Below are 26,337 nucleotides of genomic sequence, written 5' to 3' on the forward strand. Positions count from 1 at the left end.
TGTCAATCACAAATATCATTTGTTTTTCATCCAAGCTCTCTTGTTGTTTGTGTGGGAATTTCAACTGACAACCATTTTTCGAACCGTTTGAAACTTCCATCTTTCTCATTTAGAAGACTTCATGGCCAAATATTAAATGACACCAGACTTTCATCTGCGCATTTTAGCGACTATAGTTCATAACAACAATTCTTTACCTGCCTTATTGGTAGAATGGAATCAGACTTCTAAATGTGCATTTAAGCACCTGATCCATTTCTATCTTCTAAAAAATAGTTTTTTACCTGCTTTTCGGCAGAATGGAATCATCCTCCATTTCCACTTCTTAACTCATCTTCAACAACAAACGTTTACAATAGTTTTTCACCTGCTTTTCGGCAGAATGGAATCAGCCTTCTCATTGCGCATTCAAGCGCCTGATCCTGTTCTACTACATCGGACACAAATCGGACTTTCGATTCGCATTTTAGCGACTGGTTTGTTTCTAATTTTTCTCCAAATTTCGAGAAAATGAATCTTAAGATTAACATACCTGAACCCTTTTCCTCTTATCCAACGCGAAGGTTTCTTTATCCTCGTCGCCAATGTAGCATCGGGAAAACCGGACTAGTTTCTCACTTTACAAGAGAAACTTCATGACATCTGCACTTGCTTATATGTAGTTGAAACACTGATCACACTGACATGACAGTTAGAGCAAAAATTCGACAATTTTTTGGATATTTTTTTTTTGTCAAATTTTGCAGGTGCGCAATACCGATGGTAGGTGGCGAACCTGCTAAATTTGACGAAAAAAATGCTGTGTAGGAAAAATATTCCTGTTTATTAGCTCGATTTTATCGTAAAAACTGCCTTTTTTTTAAAGTTGGGTGGCACTTTCTAACTGGGATACTATTTCTTCAAATCGATCGATGCGCACTCTGGAATCGATATTGCTTACTGTTGGAAAAATAATGTAACAAACCAAATCGAGTGTCCAGTCAGTATGGTCAGTGGTTGAAACAAGAATCCCAATGTTCATGTTGTCAACATGTTAAAAGGTTACTTTGATTTAAGATACTACACGTTTGACTCAACTGTAAAAATGAAATCCCAATGTGTAGTTTCAAAAAAAAACACGTTTTTTTCTTTAATTGACATAATTTATTCGGAAAAGGCGGTTACTATCTGTTATCAGGTTTCAAAAGATCAAATATGGATTTCTTTCATCCAATTTAAATATTCTGTAGTACCGATATCAGAGAATATTTGTAATATAAGAATCAAGGCAAATAATGCGAATTAGCTCGGAATGTACGCCATACATGGACATCTTTTCATCAAAACATTATAATGATTTTTTTTAATAACATGAATGGAGAGGTGAGATATAGAATAAGTTCAATCAGAAAGGTATAGAAAATCCAAGTTATTATTTTGTTGAATCTAGTCTTTATAATTTAGTAGGAAACACACAGCTCGAGTGCAATGGTATTGACTCCACCAATTGGTGAGCAGTAAATAAAACTATTGCTACAAATTTTCCAGAGTGACCAATAATTCCATATACTTAAACGCATGTATCAATGCCTTCCGAACACATGGTGCATCAATAGGTACCGACTGATAGAAAACACCTTCTCCCCGCCCGATCTATTTAATGAATGTGTTCATCGAATTCTAGTAGCTATAACAGCGCCAATAACAGCTGCTGGCAGCAACAGCCCCCAGGAGAGATACCTAATTTAAATTGGACAGCAATATTAGCAAGCAGCAACTGTGAACTAGCCAAAAGGGACCGACACACCGTTAGTTAGCTTGAACTTGATGAGTGAACTATTAGATAGCTGACTGATTAGTGACTGCCTGACTGCAGACTGAGGCTGACGAGACAGCCATCAGCAATCAGTCATCGCAACCAGTTAGTTGATTGACTACCTAAACTAAACACAAGTTCATTCCGAGTCCCCGACAAGTCGAGTGACGACAACCGGCCGGACAATTGCTGTTTGATGCAGTGGAATTTTTCTCTATGGTTTCCCACTTTGCCGGAACAGATCGATGCCAATTATACCAGCTGATAGATAACGGAAAGTTGTCAGTTTAAAGGAAAATTTTGCATCTTTTAGAATAGGAGTAATTCAAAAGAAAAAAATCGGTAGGTCGAAGAAAGCTCTTCTCACATCAAGCAAAAAAAAAAACGCTGACATGAAACCGGAAATTTAATCTTTCCCTCGGTCCCTCGGTTCTACTGTGGCCAATACAAAGTATCCTACTGGTAGTCGGAAAAAAGTGCATTGCTAGCCCGAATACTTAAGCGTTTACTAAAAATAGTTTGCCGGTTTGCCGGACACTTTTCCTGCCTCCAGTGAACCGAACCGTATTGCAACATCATGTTTGTGCCGGCACTAGCTCGAAGGAAGTATTTAGGTAGCAGGGAGGGCAGGATTAAATCGAACTTGCGTGTCCACCCAACCGAGACTCTCTATTGGCTTGACAAACAACGCCACACCAAGTTGAGGCTCAAATGGAAGAGAGGGTGTAAGGATTGAGGTCACAGACAGAGGAAAGGTCTACCACAGCTGATAACCTTGAAGTTCATGTGTTTGTTGATGTTGGTGCGGCTGTCATTATAGTGTGTAATCCGGAAACGGAAGTATGGGTCACCTAATGATGCCGGCGGCGTGGAAATAGCTCGCTCAGTGATGCAGTTTAGTTTTTTGTACGGATTCTTATCCTTCCTCCTTATTTTTCGAAAAGACATCCTTGAGAAGAGACCTGAAAAACAAAGAATTGTTATTCTAAAAATCTGTAAATTTGTCAGGAATCCAAAACGATTTCAAGAACTGTATTCAATAAAGTCACACAATAATCTTAATCCAATAAATACCTCATTCGTAGATGTCACGCAAAAGTGCCTAAGCATTTGGTTTTAATCTGGGTATTCCGCCACTGCACTAGGCAGAACGGAACGAGAAAGTGGAAGGTAACAAATTACAGAAATAACTTATAATTACGGCACCGTCACGTAAGCCACACATCAAGCACGGACATACCGGTCTCGATTACTGGGTTGTGGGAATGTCCCTGACAATCAATATATGAGATATACATGTTAGGGCTACCAGGGGGTATCACAAAATCTTCCCTAAAAAAAAAGTTTTCGAAGTCATTTCATGAAAAATAGAACATAACCTCATCATCAACACGTGGCGCTTCAAAACCTTCTGAAAAGAAAAACAACAACAAAGTATCCTCCGACAGAATGAACTACGTTCATTCAAACCCAAATAATGTTATTATTTTTCTCGGCTGTGTTCATTCCTTTCAATAAAAAGCAAACGTACAAAATCTAAAGAAAAACCATCAATTACATACCTGTCTAATTTGATTCCGTTTTCTTCTACCTTCATCTTCCAGGTGCCTTTCTGATTCCGTTCATGATTATGCTGATACTGGAGGGAATCCCGCTGTTCCTGATCGAGCTGGGGATGGGCCAGCGGATGCGTCTCGGTGCCCTCGGGGTGTGGAACACCATCCATCCCTGGCTGGGCGGAATAGGAATTTCGTCCTGCATCGTGACCCTATTCGTGGCCATCTACTACAACGTGATCATCACCTGGTGCTTCTTCTACTTCTTCAACAGCTTTCGGGTGAGTTTGAGAATTTAGCGCGTGGCACTGACGATTTGTCGGTTTTTTTTTTTTTTAATTTGTTCGCTTGCTTGAGCACGGTGACGACGTCTAAATTCCTGGCCAAAAAAAAGATAACGAAGTTTATTTGCGTCGCCCCAAAGTTTGTAGTCTACCTGTAGGCGCTTTAAAATTGGAATGAATTTAAAGAATCATTCGATCGGTTCATTCGAAGCGGGCTTAAATAAACCGATGAATTACCGTCTAGTAAAGTGAACCAACAGCGTTCTTCATCGGTTCCATAGTGTAGCGGTTATCACGTCTGCTTTACACGCAGAAGGTCTCCAGTTCGATCCTGGATGGAACCAGCGATATTTTATGATATCGTGCTATTAACAACTGAAAATTATAAAAGTTAATTTAATAATAGGTAATACAAAAAATTTTCAACATTACAGTAATTGGATCAATTGAAACGTTTGATACAGACAAAAATTCGAGACTATTGAAACTGAGTCTGTTATTCTAAGTCAGTGTTATTTTTTCATTTTTTTTAAGTTCTGAGACATGATGCAACTATTTTCTTGAAGGAAAACTAATCGATCCATTTTATAACAAAAAATGTGAATCATATTTTACAATTCCAATTGAAGTAAGCGAATATTGACTCTAAAAACTTCGGAAATTTGGTCAAAAATCTTAGCCATATAATTTCAGAAATGCAAATCTTTTAAAGGTTATAAATGCTTAGACAAAAAAAAAATCAACGCAATACTTGCTTGAAATCAAAAGATATTTAATAACAATTTAGCCCAGAACAAAAATTTAATTCCAAATACCTACAACGAAACCCCATTTTTGGTTAGCAAAATTTGGATTAAAATATTCAAAAATATTTGACATTTTAATAATACGTTTTTTAAACGAATCGGTTGATCGAAGTGTGAATTTCATCCTTGAAACCCTAAAATCATATCTTAAAATTAAAAACTATATTTCAAAATCGAATTATATTCAAAGGCAAAGCCTCAAATACTGTAATGAGTTTATCGATAAAAAAATATTCAAATTTTGAACTGTCCAATAAAAATAGTTCGAAACTCGTTTTTCAAACACCTGAAATCGAATCGATTTACAATAGTTAATCTAGAAAATGAGAACTGGATAAAGGGTGACCGAAAATTTTATAATTTTTGTGTGATTTGTGTCATTTTTTATGTAATTTTTTGCCAACTTGGTGTCATTTTTATCATTTTGTCATTTTTCTTATTTTTGTCCTATTTGTCATTTTGGTCATTTTGGTCATTTTTGTCATTTTTTGTCATTTTTGTCATTTTTGTCATTTTTGTCATTTTTGTGATTTTTGTCATTTTTGTCATTTTTGTCATTTTTGTCATTTTTGTCATTTTTGTCATTTTTGTCATTTTTGTCATTTTTGTCATTTTTGTCATTTTTGTCATTTTTGTCATTTTTGTCATTTTTGTCATTTTTGTCATTTTTGTCATTTTTGTCATTTTTGTCATTTTTGTCATTTTTGTCATTTTTGTCATTTTTGTCATTTTTGTCATTTTTGTCATTTTTGTCATTTTTGTCATTTTTGTCATTTTTGTCATTTTTGTCATTTTTGTCATTTTTGTCATTTTTGTCATTTTTGTCATTTTTGTCATTTTTGTCATTTTTGTCATTTTTGTCATTTTTGTCATTTTTGTCATTTTTGTCATTTTTGTCATTTTTGTCATTTTTGTCATTTTTGTCATTTTTGTCATTTTTGTCATTTTTGTCATTTTTGTAATTTTTGTCATTTTTGTAATTTTTGTCATTTTTGTAATTTTTGTCATTTTTGTCATTTTTGTCATTTTTGTCATTTTTGTCATTTTTGTCATTTTTGTCATTTTTGTCATTTTTGTCATTTTTGTCATTTTTGTCATTTCTGTCATTTTTGTGATTTTTGTGATTTTTGTGATTTTTGTGATTTTTGTGATTTTTGTCATTTTTGTCATTTTTGTCATTTTTGTCATTTTTGTCATTTTTGTCATTTTTGTCATTTTTGTCATTTTTGTCATTTTTGTCATTTTTGTCATTTTTGTCATTTTTGTCATTTTTGTCATTTTTGTCATTTTTGTCATTTTTGTCATTTTTGTCATTTTTGTCATTTTTGTCATTTTTGTCATTTTTGTCATTTTTGTCATTTTTGTCATTTTTGTCATTTTTGTCATTTTTGTCATTTTTGTCATTTTTGTCATTTTTGTCATTTTTGTCATTTTTGTCATTTTTGTCATTTTTGTCATTTTTGTCATTTTTGTCATTTTTGTCATTTTTGTCATTTTTGTCATTTTTGTCATTTTTGTCATTTTGACATTTTTGACATTTTTTTTAATTTTTGTCATTTTTGTCATTTTTGTCATTTTTGTCATTTTTGTCCTTTTTGTCATTTTTGTCATTTTTGTCATTTCTGTCATTTTTGTCATTTTTGTCATTTTTGTCATTTTTGTCATTTTTGTCATTTTTGTCATTTTTGTCATTTTTGTCATTTTTGTCATTTTTGACAATTTTAACAATTTTGACATTTTTTTTAAATTTTTGTCATTTTTGACATTTTTGACATTTTTGACATTTTTGACATTTTTGACATTTTTGACATTTTTGACATTTTTGACATTTGGGGATTTTTTTTTATTATCTGACAATTTGCGCCGGGGGTCTTCAGATTTTCCCCAAAATTGAAAATTGGGTTCATTTTTGCGACTTAAAAACACATGTATTTTTTCAGATTTCTAACATTTTTATTTTTTGAGTTAGCTTCGGTTAGATTTTTTTGTCAATAAAAAATAACCATTTTTCAAAGCTACATAACTCTGTTGTTTCTCAACGGAAATAATAAAATAGCACATCAAAATGCATTGAAATTTTATCAGCTTTCCAAATATAATAGTTGAAAAAAATTAAATAATGACCTTCAACATGAAAAGTTGTAAATAAACTTTAAATGGTGTCTAAAAGTATCGTCTGCACCACCGAATATTTTGCAAAAAATATCTTTGTGTAGCTCGATTCATGATGCAACTTTCATCTGAAGACACCAAAGTGGGCCATTAACACCTTGAAGAGTTATGAAAGAAATAATGACAATAAATCTCTTTTTTTGCATCGAAAACAAACAATGGTGGAACAACTGCACTTGCATATGGAGATAGCAAGCACTTCTAACAACATGGAAACAAAAGAACTTACCAAAGCAGGTAAAAAACACAACTTTTTCGTGCTTTGTAGAGTGTTTGCAGCAAAACTGACCTTAAATTTTAACCAAAATTCTGAGTATCGCGTTGTTTAAGTGATATAACTAATAATGGGAATGTTGCTTTTACAACCTGGTCATATACTATATAACTTATTAATTTTTCGATCAAAGATCATTGTGAAGCATAATCAATGCCAATAGTAGAAGGTTCAGTCCCTGTGTTTGGGATCACAAAAATGTGATTAAAAAAATGAAATATAGACGTGCTTTACATAGTTTTTATATCGGGAGCTAAGCACTGGACACCAAAATCCTTTCCCATTGATCAAAAAAGTATGAGAAAGTGGCACAAATGTTGTAGAAATTATCAAAGAGCTCAGTATGGCCAGCCCAGGCTGTAAAATGACGAAAATATGATACTTTTAACGTATTGGTTTTCTACATTCGCCCAGTTTTGAGGTTTATCATACTAGAACGAACATAATTCGTCGTCAGTGTTTTGCTACCTCGATCGCTCACACACGAATCTTCAGTGTTCCACCGTCCATTTTTAATCAAATCTGGGGAATTACGGATGCAAAACTTAGCGCATAAACTTCTAAAAATGACAGTAAAATGTGCATAACTTGTTGTGACCTGGTGCAAAACTGGGTATAAACGAATACATTATTAGATTTTTGGATATAACATGAAGTCAGTTAAGCTGCAATAATCTACCGCCCCTTCTTTCATAACAGTCCCATATACAAAAATAAGCAAGCGAGACAATCAGCTTTTTTCTGTTTTGGAATATATTTTTAAATTGTGACCACCACTTTCAGCATAAACGAAAATCGTTTCTAGGTTGTCATAATAAATCGTTAGGCCTGAAATTTTCGAAATTGGGTTATTGGTAAGGTCGAGAGCACCATTTTTATTCATTATGGGACTGTTAATCGACCATATTTGAAACCTTTTTCGAATTTACTAGCATAACAGTCCCATACAAAATATATTTTTCTCACCAAGCTACTTTCTAAGACTTAAATTTGATCATTTTTGAACTTCTAAATGCAATTGTCAGAAAAAGAAACATACTTTTGCAAAAAAATATCATGAATTCCACATTGTAAGTTGAATCTTTTTACGATTTTTGATTGCATCCGATAGTTTTTCGCTCAGGAAGTCATTCCTAAGAAAGTCAAACCTGCCTTCGAAAACTAGTGTGCATCATTCGACATCAAGTGAGTTAAAAAAAAGTTTAAATGATTCAAAGCAATTAACCCAAGACTATTTCGCCGAAAGAAACATTGAAAAGTAACCAAATCCGTGGTATTTTACATATGGGACTGTTATTAAGGTATATTTCATATAGGACAGCCACGAATTGATATTTTTTTCGAAATTTCTAGAACAAAACCTCTTTTTTTAGTCTTTTATGTTGAAGCCTTATGTTAACCTAAAATGACGAAAATTCATATGGGACTGTTGTGCGAGTGAGGGCAGTCTGAAAAGGACGAAAAAATAGTGCTTTTTACCAGCTTTGATAAGTTCTTTTGTTTCCATGTTGTTAGAAGTGCTTGCTATCTCCATATGTGAGTGCAGTTGTTCCACCATTGTTTGTTTTCGATGCAAAAAAAGAGATTTATTGTCATTATTTCTTTCATAACTCTTCAAGGTGTTAATGGCCCACTTTGGTGTCTTCAGATGAAAGTTGCATCATGAATCGAGCTACACAAAGATATTTTTTGCAAAATATTCGGTGGTGCAGACGATACTTTTAGACACCATTTAAAGTTTATTTACAACTTTTCATGTTGAAGGTCATTATTTAATTTTTTTCAACTATTATATTTGGAAAGCTGATAAAATTTCAATGCATTTTGATGTGCTATTTTATAATTTCCGTTGAGAAACAACAGAGTTATGTAGCTTTGAAAAATGGTTATTTTTTATTGACAAAAAAATCTAACCGAAGCTAACTCAAAAAATAAAAATGTTAGAAATCTGAAAAAATACATGTGTTTTTAAGTCGCAAAAATGAACCAAATTTTCAATTTTGGGGATGATCTGAAGACCACCGGCGCAAACCCGTCAGATAATAAAAAAAAATCCCCATTTTTGACATTTTTGACATTTTTGACATTTTTGACATTTTTGACATTTTTGACATTTTTGACATTTTTGACATTTTTGACATTTTTGGCCTTTTTCGACATTTTTGACATTTTTGACATTTTTGACATTTTTGACATTTTTGACATTTTTGACATTTTTGACATTTTTGACATATTTGACATTTTTGACATTTTTGACATTTTTGACATTTTTGACATTTTTGACATTTTTGACATTTTTGACATTTTTGATATTATTGACATTATTGACATTATTGATATTTTTGACATATTTGACATTTTCGACATTTTTCACATTTTTGACATTTTTGACATTTTTGACATTTTTGACATTTTTGACATTTTTGACATTTTTGACATTTTTGACATTTTTGACATTTTTGACATTTTTGACATTTTTGACATTTTTGACATTTTTGACATTTTTGACATTTTTGACATTTTTGACATTTTTGACATTTTTGACATTTTTGACATTTTTGACATTTTTGACATTTTTGACATTTTTGACATTTTTGACATTTTTGACATGTTTGACATATTTGACATATTTGACATATTTGACATTTTTGACATATTTGACATTTTTGACATTTTTGACATTTTTGAGATTTTTGATATTTTTTACATTCTTGGAATTTGACGGTTTAGACATTCTTTGAATTTTTGACATTCTGGACATTTTTCACATTTTTGACAATTTTATGTATTTGAAATTTTTATCACTTATGACATTTTTGACAGATTTGTCTTTCTATCATTTTTATCATTCTTGTAATTTTTTTTCATTTTTTTCATTGAGTCATTTTTTTTTCAACTCGTTTAAAAATTTCCATTCGATGATGGTTTTTTGCATACATCCTTGCCACTCAAGGGAACTGTTCATTATCATTCCGTAGAGTTATATTTGGTTAGGTACTTAGACTTAGACTGTTTAACTTTTACCAAAATAAATGGTTTGTAAATATGATCTAATTGACATTGTTTTTCTTATTCTTTTATTTCCTTCCCCCAGGTTCCCCTTCCATGGGCAAACTGCCCGCAGCTAAACGGGACCGATGTGCCCGAATGTGAACGCTCCTCCGAGACTGCCTACTTCTGGTACCGGACAACGCTGGATGCCTCGCCCAGCATCGAGGAGCCGGAAGGTTTCAAGTGGTGGATCGTACTGTGTCTGCTGCTCTCCTGGACCGTTGTGTTCTTCATCGTGATGAAGGGCATCCAGAGTTCCGGCAAGGTCGTCTACTTCACCTCGCTGTTCCCGTACATCGTGCTGACGATCTTCTTCATCCGGGGTATCACGTTGAAAGGTGCCGGAGCTGGACTGATGCATATGTACACTCCCAAGCTGGAGAAACTGTTCGAGCCAACGGTTTGGCTCGACGCGGCCACCCAGGTGTTCTATTCCTTTGGATTGGCCTTCGGATCGTTGATAGCCTTCGGGAGCTACAACACACCGAAAAACAATTGCGTCCGGGATGTGATTCTGGTGTCGGTTTGTAACGCCTTTACGGCCGTTTATGCCAGCGTCGTTATATTTGCCATTCTAGGGTATAAGGCGACCGTCGGAGTTGACAGATGTATTTCTGTGTAAGTTATAATACGATAAATTCCGAAGAAATTTCCCCTAATCGGTTCCAAATAATTCCATCCCACAGGAATAAACACATTCTTATGAAGCACGGAGAAATTACGAGCATGGACATTGACAACACCGAATATGAGCGAGTCATGCATGGACTGGACCCCGTGTTGACGGCTAATTGGACCTTCGAGCACTGTAGTTTAGCGGAACAATTGGATAGCGTGAGTAAAAATATTTGATTACCACCTTCATACTAAAAATGAAATTAAATATCATTAGCTCAAAAAAATGAGACAAAACTAATCCATTTTTCTTCCATCAAATGTACAGGCCGCCGAGGGAACTGGACTGGCGTTTATCGTGTTCACCCAGGCCATCGTGCAGCTGCCGGGTGCGCCCTTCTGGGCGGTGCTGTTCTTCACCATGTTGCTGTCCCTGGGCCTGGGGTCCCAGATTGGCATCCTCGAGGGTATGCTGTGTACGATTTTCGACATCGATATCTTCAAGCGGATCAGCAAGCCGTATGTGACGGGTAAGTGTCTATATAACTCTTTTTGGCATACCTATATTTTTTTTAAACTACTTACAGATTTAATAGGAAAAAAATCAATTTCCATTACCGTGTTTTCATTTTTTTTTACAAAAAGTTTTTTCAAGGTTTTTAGCTCATAAATTTTTGTTGTGTCGAGAATTCACTTCAATTGTGTTGTGTTAGTAAGAAGAGGATCCTCTAATCGCCGTAATCGTCGTGGCGACTTCAACTACAAAATTTGATTAACTTGAAATAAAACTAACAACTTCCGATTCGAGTCCTGTCTGCGTATATCTTTTCCAATGTTTTTCGAGCGCTAGTTGGTTCATTGATACTTTAACAGAAAATTTTATTTTGCTGGTTTTGTCCCGTCGATCTTCCAGCCAAATTTTCAGCAATTTAGTTGGCTAGAAAAATCAACAAATTCAATTGCTGGAAAAACAGCATTCTTCCCTCTGAGAGCAAGTTCACTGGTGTTGGGAAAAAGTGGTAGAAATATTTCTATCACATACGGCTGAAATAGAAGCAGTGCTGTAAAAATACTGCTCAAAATGAAGAACTTACGCATGTTTTTGTATGAAAGCATTTCACATGTTCTCGCTGCATCTTTCAGCAGCTTAAAATCAGCCACTGAAATATGTTTTGGCAGCTGCGTAACATCCTGTTCGAAGTCATCGTCCGGCCGGAATTGAATATTGAACAATTCTGTAAAATAAGAAAAAAAAATATTACTGAACCACGGAACCGTGATTGAATTAAAAGGAATCTTTTGTTTGCTTTGATTCAACGAATACAATTGCATTGCTATAACAAAAATATCAAAATTTTTGGATTTTAAATTTTTTAAATGACCATAGGACGTCCGAGACTAAATATGCTAAAAATACAACGCAATATTTAATCTATTGAGGGTGTAAAGTACGATCATATTACCGGAAAAACAAAGCAGATTGTAAAGATGTCTTATAGTTTCATAGGAAATATTTTACATTTGGACCACAAAAAACCAAGAGCTAGGATTATTAAATCGGTATTTTATTTATTCCTTCTAAATACCTGAAAATTTTATGAGTCTGAAAAATCTGAAACTTGAACTGGGGGTAAATTCTAACTCAAATATCTATCTGAGAAAAACACGTAGAATTTTTTTGAAGGTGAAAGAATCTTAGCTCTGAGACCTGAAAACTGAGACCTGAGACCTGAGACCTGGAACCTTAGATAAAAGATCTAAAACATAAGACCCTGAGACCTGATAACTGAGGCCTTAGACCTGTGACTTGAGACCTGAAACATAAAACCTGAGACCTCGGACCTGCTTAAGACTTAAGACCTGAGACCTGAAACATAAGACATGAGACCGTAAACCTGAAACCTGAGACATGAGACCTGAGACATGAGATATAAGATATGAGATAAGAGACATGGAACATAAGACCTGGGACTTGAGACCTGAGACCTAAGATCTGAAATCTGAGACCTGAAACATAACACATGAAACCTGAGACATGAGACGTGAGAAGAGAGAGATGAGGAGTGAAAAGATAATGTTAGCATGAGACGTGACAAGTTATAAGTGAGAAATGAGCCATTATAGTAAGAAGGTTTCTGGTCTCTATTCTCATGTCTAAGTATCTCAACTTTCATAAAAGATCCCAACTTAAAAAGGTTTTTTTACAGAGTTCTCGGCATTCAGCACGGTATGTTTTACGCAGTTTTCGGGAATTAACACGGTTTTTTACCGTTCTAAAAAAAACTTCACTGTGTAATGCGGTTCGCTGTATTGTGGCTAAGGCCGCTTAAGACCACCCGGTATTCCTCTTGTTTGTATGCACCATCACTGAAAAGAAGCACTGATGAAATAAACAAACCAAATTACACGCTTGCCGAGTTGGATAAGCTATAATAAGAATTCTACGGCAGAGGATGCTTAACCCTAATCAACTCTTGTGTGTCAATAAAGGGCGATCATAAAATTATTGCGACACTGAAAATGTCATGCCAATTTTCTTATAATGTTTAGAATCAAACCCTAATTTCAGGGTAGTTTTATACATACATTTACTTCATAAATGAAAAGAAAAATTAGTCGAAAGATGCAAAATTGAACGCATTTTCGCTCGATGTCCTCCATCAAAGTCTTTACAGTGTCATCCGGTAGCAGTTTTTAAGTTTTTTTCCATTTTCTTAACATTTTCTTCTCGTCCGAAGTTCCCGCTAAATTATTTCCCAGTACTGCTCCTCCGGGCACAGTTCCGGACGGTTTGACAGGTTCAGCCTAATACCACTCCAGGACAATTTTAGAATAGTGGCATGGTGCCAAATCTGGCCAAAATAGCGAAGCATCGTCGTGCTGCTGCAAGAACGGAAAAAGGCGCTTCTCGAGGCGCTCAGATTTGTAGATCTCGCCATTTACTGCGCCCTTTGTCACGAAAGGCTCACTCCTCAGTCCACAAGAGCAGATGGCCTGCCAAACGAGATATTTGGAGGCGAACTTCGACATTTTCTTCTTCTTAAATTTGTCGTCCAGTTCGTCGTCTGAGTTTATATACGTTTCGTCGTCCATCGCACAGCAGGCATTTTTTGTCAGCATCATCTCGTAGAGCTTGTTGAAGTTCTTTTGCTTCACTCCCGGCTAGCAATGAGGGAGGAGACACTAATCACTAACATTCATAAAATTACGCCACAAAACAAAACCAAATTAAAATATGTGGCTTATAAACTATATTCTCATAATTTATTGCATGCCTACTCCTCTATCGCATGCTGAAATCTCCTTCTTCCCTGCTCTACAATAATTTCATCGTTTTCTTCTTCTTCTCTGCCTCGCTCTTCTTATTCTTCTCTGCCTCGCTCTTCTTCTTCTTCTCCGCCGCGTTCTTCTTTCTCTTCTTCGTTGCCTCGCTCCACTTCTTCTTCTCTGCCTCACTCTTCTTCCTCTTCCGCTAAATCACACCTCTTCTTATTTTTCTCGCTCGACCGTCTCTTCTTCTTTTCCTTTTAATCTCGCTTCTGTCCTTCTTCTTTCTGCTTCTTCTTCTTACAAGATCTAGCACTTACTTGGTTTTTCTCATACTCATCTAATTCCTTTCAGCGACCACCTGCGTCATCGGATGACCACCTGCAGTGAAGCGCCGCTCCAGCTCCCACCGCGAGCAGTCGGATAAGAGAAGCTTCAGCTCCCGACAAAAGACCCCTATTTGGGGTCTGGGCGCTCTGGAGGTTACGCTCTTCAGGCTGCTTTGGTCACCTTCCGAACACCCTACTTTAGGGGTTTGCTGGGCGCACTTGGCTATCGTTGCAAACGCTGCCGCTTGACACAATCAGGCCACCAGATTGCACTTCATCCGACACAAACATACGGTGTGGCTCCAACCAACAAACCGTGGCAGAGTGGATGTCGGCTCTCTCCGTTCCGAGATGCGTTCACCGGGTTTTCCTGGGTGCGTTTTCTGGTTTCGGCCAGATGTATGCGCTTTTTCGTCCGACGGGGAGTTTCCGAGAAATCGTTGCGGCACTTCCAAAAGACAGCTGCCGATGTAGGCGTTTTGGCTCAGTTCTGTGGAATTGCCGCGCTGATTTCTTCCGGCGCAGGAAACAGCAGCACACTCGCGGGAAACTCGAAAAAAAAACGCGATGGCGATTAGCAGAGTCCGAAGCGAAGAATCCTGAGTTGCAGTTTTCCTTGTTCGCTTTTCCCTTTTTTCTTGTTTTGTTTACACTCAATTTCAGCTGTAAACAGAGCTGGGCGATGATGACAGGTACACGCAACGAATAAAACAGCAACAAATGGTTTAAAAATAAGCTAATTGTTACAAGTTTCCGTGCCCAAGTTTTAGCCGTCGATTGTTGCCGCTCATCGTGATTTGGGAAGTTCTCTACCTTGTATGTATGTAGTCCAGCTCTCTTCTTTGCATTCTGGACGTAGCTCTGCGACATGCCGAGCTTTTGAGCCAAATCACGGCTTGAGACGTTGGGATTTGCTTTAATCATCCGCTTCACCTTTCCCTCTGTTTTTTTGTTCTCCGGTCCCGGTTTTCTACCAGCTCCTTTGCCGTGGTTCAACGTCAATTGCTCCTGGAACCGCTTCAATACTCTGGAGACGGTTGAATGGTGAATATTCAATACTTTTCCCAACTGCCGGTGCGACAGGTCAGAAAATTCCAGGTGTTTGGAAAAACTTTGTTTTCTCGACTTGCGTTGGTTTACCTCCATTTTCGTTGAATCGAAACACACGACTTCGAGTTTGACAGCATGTAAACAATACACAGTAATGAAAAAGTGTGCAAAATTAGGTTGATTTTTACCCAATGTTATGCCCTGATGAATGTGTCGCAATAATTTCGTGTTCGCTTTTTATGACTTTTTTGACAGTTTGGAAACTTGTAACTTTATTCGTGTGCATCCAAATTTAAAAAAAATCTTGGGGCCCTTAATGAAATCTTGAAATCTTTAATTTTGCATCATTACTTTTTTCATGGCTGCAGCCCAGGAAAAAACTTCCTAGCTACAATACTTCAATTTTCCGTTATTCAAAGTCTGAGAAAAAAAAAATCAAAATACATGCTTTGAAAAAAGACTGCAGATATGCTACGGAATGCAAAAAAAGGTTATCTGTGCATCCTAGCAAAATAATTTTGGTTGGATGTGAGATTAAAGGGAATTGATTGGGAGACACTTTTGACAAGTCTTACGCTGAGCAATAAAAATTTCTTTCATATTGAAAGCTTCCAGTTCATATGGAGGTAAGAGTATTATTATTATTATTATTATTAATTTAATTTAGGACATTTTACCAACTTTTGGCATTCGTGTCCGAAAAAGAATTATACAAACTAGTTCCTAAGTCTATTAAATTTTGTTCCACAAATCAACACTTTTTATAAATCGTAGGAGGGCTTTTTCTCTATCTGGTTCGTTTCTAAGAACATCGCAAATGTCACCGGTGAGATGTTGGTCTATCCTAGCTTGATCGTAACCTCTACAATCAACAAGTATATGCTGGACTGTAGTTTGCTTTCCACAATATTGGCAGACAGGTGGCGGATTCTTTTCGAATAAGAATGAGTGGGTCAAACGAGTATGACCTATTCTCATTCTACTTAGAATTCTCTGCTCGGTTGCGCATCTGCGATCCGTTGGTTTGGAAGTGCATGTTTTAATTCTCCTCAGGAAATTTGTCGAGCATCTCCAAGTATATTCCCATTTTTCTCGTATTTTCTGTTTAACGAATCGTTTTAGATCTTGAGCGGGAACAGCAACATTCGTGAGAGCTTCATTACAACCGGATTTGGCTAATCTATCAGCTCTATCATTGCCCGGGATGCCTGCATGGCCGGGTATCCAGGCTACGGTTATGTTATCATTGGCCATCATTGCACGGGTCTGTTGAATCCATGGGTGTGTGGAGGTCCCTAGTTGCAATGCATCAATGCAACTAGCAGAGTCAATCAGAATAATTGTATTTTCATATGGGTTCGCTTGAGATACTGCATGTTTCAAAGCGAAGGCCTCAGCCGAAAAAATGCTGCACATAGCTGGAAGGCCAAAGCATTCCTCAATGTCATTTCTTAAGATTCCTGCTCCTACTTTGTGATCTTCCTTCGATCCATCAGTATACATTTTAATATGGGTATTGTATTTTAAAATAAAGTTGGAAAAAACTGGACGAACAATCGAGCTAGCAGTACCAGCTTTAATGTTTTTTCGAATATGTTGGTCGATATTGATGCTGGGGGAATACCATTTTTGCATAAAGCGGTACTCTACTTTGGAGACTTCCGGCAAAATCACATTCGTGGTCCGTTGTAATAGTTCTTTAACCCGATAGTGCAGGGGAATATTTTCTGGGATAAATTCTTTTTCAGACAGACGTATAGATAAGGTTGACAGACGTTCACTGGTAAGCAAATTAAAAGGCAAACAACCAGATTCGGCTAAGATCGAATCCACAGGACTAGAACGAAAGGCTCCTGTAGCCAGTCTTACGAGTTCATTATATGTTGATGATAAAGCGCCATTCATTCCGTCGATGTTGAGGCTAGTAAGTCCAATGCCATACAAGAGTTTAGAGACAATCAGTGACATACCAGCTTTAAGGAGGATGTCTCGGTTACTTCTGATTAGGGTTTTGCCAAGTATTCTGATTATATTAAGCCTTTGTTGACAACTTCTTTTAACTTTTTGAAAGTGTTGTAAAAAATTAAGTTTCTGGTCGACAAGGAGACCTAGGATGTTCATTTTTCTGACTCGTGGAATCGGTATGTTGTTTATTTTTATCGCACGTCTTTTCCTGGGATGTTTCATTGAACAGATGTGCATTAGTTTTGATTTTTTAGGTGCAATAGAGAAGCCTACGTTGGAAGACCATTTGGCAACAGCAGCGACCGCAGTTCTTAATCGCTTTCTGACTGTCATTTTACAAGAACTTTTGGAGGACAGAAGGATGTCATCTGCGTATAGAAGGATGGAAACATCGGGTGGGATTCCGTCGAATATCGGTTGCATAGCAACTAAAAACAAGGTTACTGAGAGAATTGATCCTTGAGGCAAACCTATTTGGGCAACTCTGTTAGAAGAAAGCGTGCCATTAGCCATTACACGGAAAGACCTATTGCAAAGAAAGCTGACAATAGTCGTGAGTAAACGACCGGAAATTTTCCATTTTTTAAGTGTTTCGATTACGGCAAGACGGTCCGTTGTGTCATAGGCTTTTGATACATCTAAGGAGATTAATTCCACATGTTCATCATCAGCTGGTTTAATAAGTGGTTCCAGTTGTGCGAAATAAGTGTCGACTCCACGACCTGATCGGAAGGCATGTTGGCGTTCATCAAAATTCCGGTTATCTTCCAGTTCTGTGATTAGTCGTCGGTTAATCAGCCTTTCAAAAATTTTACCGAAACAGCTTAAAAGAGCTATTGGTCTAAATCCGTCTGGACTACTACGATCCCCATCGGGTTTTGGAATAGGAATGATTTTTCCTACCTTCCATTCATCAGGAAATTCTCCCTTACTCCACAATCGATTGTAAAAATTAAGCAAAGCCATTTTCGAAGTGACAGGTAGTTTTTGTAAAAGTGGATATCCGATGTTATCCAGTCCCGTTGCAAGACCAGTGGATCGATCGAGCGCCCATAGAAGCTCTTTTAGTGTGAAATCTTGGTTGTATTTTTTAGAAGACACAGATCTATTGCAACGATCGGAGTGTAACAGAGGGGTTAACAGGTTGTTCGTAGTAATGGAGCTATTATTGTGGGCAGATCTTCTTTCGTATTCGTCAGCTAGAGTCTCGGCAACTTCATGCGGGTCATTTGTAGCTCCGGTCGATGTAGTTAGAATGATTTTAGATGTTTGTCGTTTACCTCTTAATCGATTGATATTATTCCAGACAACACTACTAGGTGTTTCGGGGTTAATGCTTTGTACGAATTCCTCCCAACTTTTTTGTTTAGCTTCATTTATGAGTTTTCTAGACACGGAGCGTGCTTCGTGAAAGCGATTCAAAGCTTCTTGTTTTCTAGTATCATCATCCTTGATCCTTTTCAATGCTCTTAAACACTTACGCCTTTTTTTAATTGCAGCGGCGACTTCTGAGTTCCACCAGTGTACAGTTTTGGGGCCATCTTTTCCACTGGATCTAGGAATGGACTTCTGAGCAGCTGCTATGATGCGATTAGAGAACTCAGCCACGTCTACCAATTCGTTGGGATGAATACTTTGGGCGATTAGTTCTTCGTAAAGTTCCCAGTTAGCATTGTTATAGATCCAATTCCTGTGTTTAGTGGGTTCAGGCGAGTCCTGCGCTAAACTTATTAGGATCGGGAAGTGATCGCTTCCACAACAATCTGTCGTAACTTTCCATCTCAGTTTTGATGATATGGTAGGAGAACATAAGGAGACATCTAAAGCTTGTGTTTTTCCGGTTACTGGGTCCATCCGAGTGTGCGTTCCGTCATTTAGTATGATCATATCATGGTCGATAATAGTCAGCATTATTTGTTTCCCTCGGGTACTTGCTTCGTTCGATGATGTTGTAACTCGACTTCCCCATGCTTTGTGATGAGCATTAAGATCTCCCAAGAGAAGGACAGGCTTTGGTAGTTCCTCGATCAACTCTCTAAGTTTGGTTGAGGCGTTATCCTCGTTAGGTGATAGATAAACCGATACTACGGTCATAGCAAAGGGTATGAAAAACCGGATAGCCACGGCTTGGATATTGGTTTGGAATTCGAGACGATCGAATGGTGTGCCAACTCTAACAGCTAATCCCGCACCTTGTCTGCCATGTGTAGAGCATGAAGAAGTAAGAAGTTGGTAATTTCGACCTAGAATACTAGAGTTTGTTTTGTTCGGGGGTAAGTTAATCTCTTGCAAGCATACGACGAGGGGCTGGTATCTGTTGAGAAGCACTTGTAGTTCGTCCCGATGTGATCGTACTCCGCTGACGTTCCATTGGATGGCTATCGTATCCGATGATTTCGTATGTGGATCATTCAGATCTGAAGATGAAGAAGCGGAGGAAGAGTTTGCAGATGGAAAAATGGGAGAGCTACTTGCCTGAGAAAAGTTCAGGCTTCCAGTGCCAACAACTGCCATTTCTTCATTGTTATTAACTAGACCATTTTGGCGAGCTGTTGGCACCGGAACATGCCTGGTTGCTGGAAACCGCCCAAGATGGATGTTTGACAAATCTAGAAGATCATGTTGAAGGTTTTCTTGTTCAGATCGATCTGTTGGCACCAGGTTATGCCTGGTTTCCGAGATGCGTCCAAGACGGGTGTTTGAAGAATCCAGGAGGACATGTTGTGGGGCTGAAGACGAGGAAGCAGCAGAATAATTTGCTAAATGGATAATATGAGGGCTACTTGCCTGAGGAGGGTTCAGGCTTCCAGTGCCAACAACTGCCTGTGTGTAACTATAGGGTTCTTGTTCATTTCGGCCAGCTGTTGGCACCGGAACAGGCCTGGTTGCTGGAAACCGCCCAAGATGGATGTTTGACGAGACTAGAATTTCGCGTTGCTGGTTTTCTAGTTCACTTTGGCTAGCTGTTGGCACCGGAACATGCTTGGTTGCTGGAGACCGCCTAGGTTGGATGTTTGATGATTCGAGATGATCGTGTTGTAAGTAGTTCGCCAAAGGAAGAAATTCCGATGATATCTTTGTTTGAGTGTGTGGTGTGTTACTGATGTAAGTGGCAGATGTTTGATTTAAAAGGACTGGTTCCTCGATTCTTCGTCCAGAGCGCTCGTCTGGTCTTGGAGACCAACGCAAGACTGCCGAGGGTGGACGCTCTTCGAAAAGAAGGGAAGGGTTAGACCGCTGGTGACAGAGGGTATCCTGCCCCGTGTTGTTTTGTTGATCGTTGTTATTCAATGTAGGGTCAATTCTAAGGCTATTTGTTAGGCTATCATTCGTTTGATAAGGTTGATGGGCCATCATTGTTCCATTGCAGACGTTCCGCACGTTGATTGCGTTCCGTTGTTTTTACCTTTTTTGGCGTTTAGCTGGGGAGGCGTAGTGGTTCTTTTTTGACTAACGTTTCGGTTTAGTTGTGTGTGATTTTTAGATTGGTGTGTTTTATTTACTGATTGGGATCCTTTTGTATCAATGCGTGACAATCTTGGTGATTGACCTGTGGTATTAGAACTACTAGAGGGTTTACTTGTAGAACCAACATCGGGGCTGATACTAATTGGACGTGCGGATTTAGATCGGGTGTTAGTCGTAGGTTGTTTTAGTGGGATCATTGTTGTGTTGGGTGTAACTGATTGTTGTGTAAGATTTTCTTGGAGTTTGCTTAGTTCGTTCCTAACTGCAGCTAGTTCTTCACGTAGGATTTGAATCGTTCGATCTTTCTCCTCCATGTCTACCGATAGACGTTGTTGCACTGCGCTTTTGAAAGTGGTACCTCGATTTGAATTTTTGAAGATAGTACGCGCTTCGCCGAAGGTTAGATCTTGGTCAACTTTTAGTTTGATAATAGCCATTTCTTCTTTATACTTTGGACATACTCTAGCAGTAACGGAGTGATTTTCTAGGCAGTGTAGACAGTAGGGATCGTTCTCACAAGGTTCGTTTTCAACAAGGGGGTGAATTTTTGAACACTTCAAACATACCGGTTTTGGAGAAGGGCATCTATTTTTCCCGTGTCCATATTGTCCACATCGAAAGCACATCATCGGTGAAGGGTAGTATGGGCGAATTTTCGTTCTGATCATACCATAAAATATGAATTCCGGTCGTCTAGAAGCTTGAAAAGTTAAAATAAGTAGTGGAGTGTTTTTTCGTTTTTCTCCGACTTTTTTAGTAATCCTTCTAACTTTTGTCACACCCTGGGATTTCAGTTGTTCAAGGATAAAACTTTCATCTTCGTTAATTGTATCTTGGTCATACAGAACGCCTTCGACGTAGTTTAGTGAGGGATGTAAAATTACTTCAACCTCTGTATCATCTAGAAGAGTTTTGATACTCAGTAGTTTTTCAGAAATACTCTTAGATGACGTTCGGAAAACGTATCTACTTCCTTGGCCTTCTTTAGTTGTGTGTATCTTTGCAGTTTCGTGGTAGCCTACAGCCAGTTGGATTGTCTGGGCAATCATGAAGGGCTTTGAGGGAAGTCGATCCTCACCTGTACTATCCGGTCGTGGTTTGGCTCTCATAAGTAAAAATTGTGTTTGTCCGAGATCATCAGGACCTAGCATCCATTCAGGATACGTTGAATTATTGCCACCTCTCCTATCGGGGGGCTCCCGATACTGCTCCGCCATTATACGAGAGAACTCTCTCTCTCTCTCTCTCTCACCTGACTTGTACGCAAGTTGCTGTGGTTGTTTCTTCCCCAGAAAATTGGCGAACTAAAAACCCGTTAAAATCCGAAATTTAGCACGTTGTTACGACACAACTCCAGTTGGATCCTGGGCAACTACTATTTTGTGGTAATACGAGAGCAATCCACGGAAAATAGAACTTCTTTATCGCAAACTAAACCGATTTTAAATACCCCGATGTTTCACGTGGTATGTAAACAATCAACTTGTACACGAAAAAAAAGGGGTAAGAGTATGTTAAGTTTAATGAATACAAAAAAATATCTGCTATCGCCTAGTGCTTGTTTCCCACGAATATTTCTAGTATCTGTTTCCAGCATAAAGAAATTTTAAAAAGTCTTTTGTAAAGTCACAAAATCTAGTAACATATCAAGTTGACGATTGATTTTTTTCTAAATTGAGCGCTCTACCTAGAAATCTATCTTGAATTACAACAAATTTAGCAATGATGAATGAACACTGAAAACAAATTGAAAACCCGGTTAATGTGAATAATTTGAAAAAAAAAAATGTATATCGGCAAAACCATTCCTCAAAAAAGTTCTTCAATTCAAAAAGCTCATCTTTAAATAATTAAAAATAATTCTTAATTAAAAGTTAATATTATTGCCACAAGGTGCATTTTTTAAATAAAATGCTAAACTCTCTTCTTAAAACATCGAATTCTAGAATCTTTAATTGCCAATTGAAACTGGTATTGTGAAAAGAAATAGTGGAGAAATAATCACAGTTATATCACTTTTGCTTTTTATTCAAGATTGGTTGTTATCGTTCAGGATAAAGAATCTTCGAATTTAAATCTTCACAAGGGGCTGTCCCAAAAGTCCCTGTACGAATGAAACAAGCACGCAACTTTTCATGACTCAAGAATCAAGTATGGCATATTTCGCAACCTGAAAAACTATTGCTGTCACCGTCTCTAAAATATCCGTTGTAAACTGAGGAAAAATCGTTATAAAGAAAAACAATTATCTTACTGAGTTCTCCGAAGGTTATCGTCTTTCACGGAGGAAGATGATCCTGGGCCAGTTCGGAAGGCGTAGCGCTAGTCCCTGAGACTCAGTCATTAGAAACAACATTGAAATTAGGGAATTTTCACAATTTCTTCCAGCTCACTTGATTCAAAAACACACGACTTCTCATAATAACTTAGCGCAAATCTCAATTCTTTAAAAATAATTTCATTGTCAGATGCAAACAGTTGCTGCCGAAAAATGCACCCGACATTAACGGTCACATCCTATCAAGTCAATTCAATCAATAAGCCGTCAAAATTGTTCAAGTCATACCAGATACATTTTAAACAGGGTATTGGAAAGTTGACGTTATTTGGAACATTTTCTTTTCTTTAGATTTTTAAAATCACAACACAGAAATTTTTGACAAATTTTCAAAGGAAGCTGTTTTTCGAACTTTTTGTCAATTTGCAATTTCTTCAGATTTTCTTGCACTTAAATTCAACTTTTCACTGGATACTGAGTTCACATATTATATTAAGATTTTTAAACAAGGTCATTATTTTTTCTTTCAACTTTAAAACCACACTCTGATTTGAGTTTATTGATCAGCTAAAAATGGCTTTCAATCAATTACTCAACGATTTTCGTCACCTTTCTTTTCCAGGTGTGGTCTGCATATTCTGCTTCACGGTGGGTCTGATATTCACGACCGGCGCCGGCGAGTACTGGCTCAAGATGTTCGACTCCTTCGCCGGAACGATCGGTCTGGTGGTAGTTGCCCTGATGGAAACCATCGCTGTCATCTACATCTACGGACACAAAAAGTAAGATTGTTTTGATAATCTATGGGGAAAGTTTGAGGATTGAAACGTTTTTTCTCTCGATTAGGTTCACTGAAGACATCTACCAGATGACCGGAATCCGGCCTGGTGTCTACTGGCAGATGACGTGGCGGTATATTGGTCCAGTCATTATGTTTGGCATCCTGCTGTCCTCAGTGCTCAGCATGATCCTGAAGAGTCCCACTTACTCCGCTTGGAATGGAGAATTGGTGAGTACTCTCTGGAGCCACTTTTGGTTGGAAAAAATATTCTTAAAAATTTGGTTTAATTTTTTTCAATCTCACAGGGCATCACGGAAACCAAATCCTACCCGGATTGGGTTTTGGGCATCGCCCTCGCCATGATCGTTGCTTCTGTGCTTCCGATGCCGCTGGTGTTCCTGCTGCGGCGATTCCAGATCCTGAAGGTCGACCTGGACATCCACCAGGGCTCGATTCGGCGTAACGAGACGACGGCCTCGACCAAGGAGATGATTGACGAGGACGACGTAAGTAGACGTGACAAATACCCGGTCACGAAATCTCTTTTGCCCACATTGAGAAGGCGGCATTATTTGATGGGATTTGTGTCCCTTCACATGCCATTTCTCGCAAAAAAAAAGGAAACAGAAAAAAACACGAAACGAAACAAATATTTTTGCCAGTTGTATCGGCCTGTTTGCGTTGTCTTGTTATCATTATTATTATTATTACGCGATTAAGTTCCTCCTACACAGTTTGGGGTTTTGTTCCAGTCAATCTTTTTTTTTCGCCTAACATGGTTGCGTACATATTGTTTGCTTCCAATAATAATTCGGCATTACATTTGTCATCGGAGTCATCGATTTTTGTTTGTGTCCACAGCCATGCAAGAGCCAAGAAAAAAACAAGAACTCTCGCATGGCAAGGATTACATTTATTTTTGTAGGGTGCAATTTGGTTCAACCGATCAATCTCGATTTTTTTTTGTCTTCATCTTTAAGCTTATTTATTTGTATCTCTTACTCATAAGTTGAAGAGGATTTTTTCTACTTTTTTTATTTTGTAAGGAATGTAAATGATGTCTAAAAAATTGATATTCATGAAATCATTAGAAATGTTCAATTTAGAATCATTTAAAAACTTTTAAAGAACTATTTAAAAAAAAATGTGTATTAGCTGTAGAAAAATAATTCAGTCAACTCAACTCTAGAATAACAAAAAGATTTTTTTTTTAAATTATTTTTAATACGCTGAGTAGCCATTATCAAAAAACAGCTATTAGAAAATTCAATTAGAATAGAAGTAAAAAAAAATCAATTAACCTTTCAATTTAAAACTGTCACATATAAGCCCAACAAATTTTTGACCCGGGTTTCTAGAATTTGGTTGAAAGCTAATGGTGAAAAAGCATTTCAGTTAGATGTCCCTTAAATTTTAATTGTTTTTAAAACTGTCAAATCTTGATTGATAACTCGAAAATTTGTAGAATAAACTTTATTTCCAAAAAATAAAATTTTAAAATGACGGAAAACTGTGAAAAGAAACAATCACAAGATATCAAAAATTATAATATATGACAAAAATGACACACCAGAGATACAGTATATGAAACGGAAATAAATGAAAAAAATAATAGCAAAATGACAAAAACTCACAAATGACAACGAATATCCAAAATATGAAACAAAAAAAAAATAAAATAAAAAAGAAATTAATGAATTGACAAAAGTTACCTACCAAACAGAAAAAATGACAAAAATGACTAAAATGACAAAAATGACAAAAATGACAAAAATGACAAAAATGACAAAAATGACAAAAATGACAAAAATTACAAAAATTACAAAAATGACAAAAATGACAAAAAATGACGAAAATGACGAAAATGACAAAAATGACAAAAATGACAAAAATGACAAAAATGACAAAAATGACAAAAATGACAAAAATGACAAAAATGACAAAAATGACAAAAATGACAAAAATGACAAAAATGACAAAAATGACAAAAATGACAAAAATGACAAAAATGACAAAAATGACAAAAATGACAAAAATGACAAAAATGACAAAAATGACAAAAATGACAAAAATGACAAAAATGACAAAAATGACAAAAATGACAAAAATGACAAAAATGACAAAAATTACGAAAATGACAAAAATGACAAAAATGACAAAAATGACAAAAATGACAAAAATGACAAAAATGACAAAAATGACAAAAATGACAAAAATGACAAAAATGACAAAAATGACAAAAATGACAAAAATGACAAAAATGACAAAAATGACAAAAATGACAAAAATGACAAAAATGACAAAAATGACAAAAATGACAAAAATGACAAAATGACAAAAATGACAAAAATGACAAAAATGACAAAAATGACAAAAATGACAAAAATGACAAAAATGACAAAAATGACAAAAATGACAAAAATGACAAAAATGACAAAAATGACAAAAATGACAAAAATGACAAAAATGACAAAAATGACAAAAATGACAAAAATGACAAAAATGACAAAAATGACAAAAATGACAAAAATGACAAAAATGACAAAAATGACAAAAATGACAAAAATGACAAAAATGACAAAAATGACAAAAATGACAAAAATGACAAAAATGACAAAAATGACAAAAATGACAAAAATGACAAAA

General features: G+C 36.8%; 1 protein-coding gene and 1 non-coding gene across 14 annotated transcripts in view; both read left to right on the plus strand.

The window, feature by feature from the left end:
* The window catches only part of LOC129749106 (sodium-dependent neutral amino acid transporter B(0)AT3), a 157,710-nt gene that overhangs the window by 101,121 nt on the left and 30,252 nt on the right, over positions 1–26,337 (plus strand). For all 13 annotated transcript variants that reach the window (XR_008737927.1, XM_055743971.1, XM_055743983.1 and 10 more), the window contains exons 4-10: positions 3,400–3,632; positions 9,982–10,556; positions 10,625–10,772; positions 10,882–11,083; positions 23,533–23,692; positions 23,757–23,919; positions 23,997–24,197. Coding sequence is in view for 12 of the 13 variants with exons in the window: in XM_055743971.1 (XP_055599946.1) it covers positions 3,400–3,632; positions 9,982–10,556; positions 10,625–10,772; positions 10,882–11,083; positions 23,533–23,692; positions 23,757–23,919; positions 23,997–24,197 (1,682 nt within the window). In the remaining variant the exon portion in view is untranslated. The remainder of the gene's footprint in view (positions 1–3,399; positions 3,633–9,981; positions 10,557–10,624; positions 10,773–10,881; positions 11,084–23,532; positions 23,693–23,756; positions 23,920–23,996; positions 24,198–26,337) is intronic.
* On the plus strand, positions 3,907–3,979 carry Trnav-uac (transfer RNA valine (anticodon UAC)). The gene has a single exon. It is a non-coding gene; the product is annotated as a tRNA-Val (tRNA).

This window comes from Uranotaenia lowii, chromosome 2, assembly GCF_029784155.1.
Source record: "Uranotaenia lowii strain MFRU-FL chromosome 2, ASM2978415v1, whole genome shotgun sequence".
Lineage (NCBI taxonomy): Eukaryota > Metazoa > Arthropoda > Insecta > Diptera > Culicidae > Uranotaenia > Uranotaenia lowii.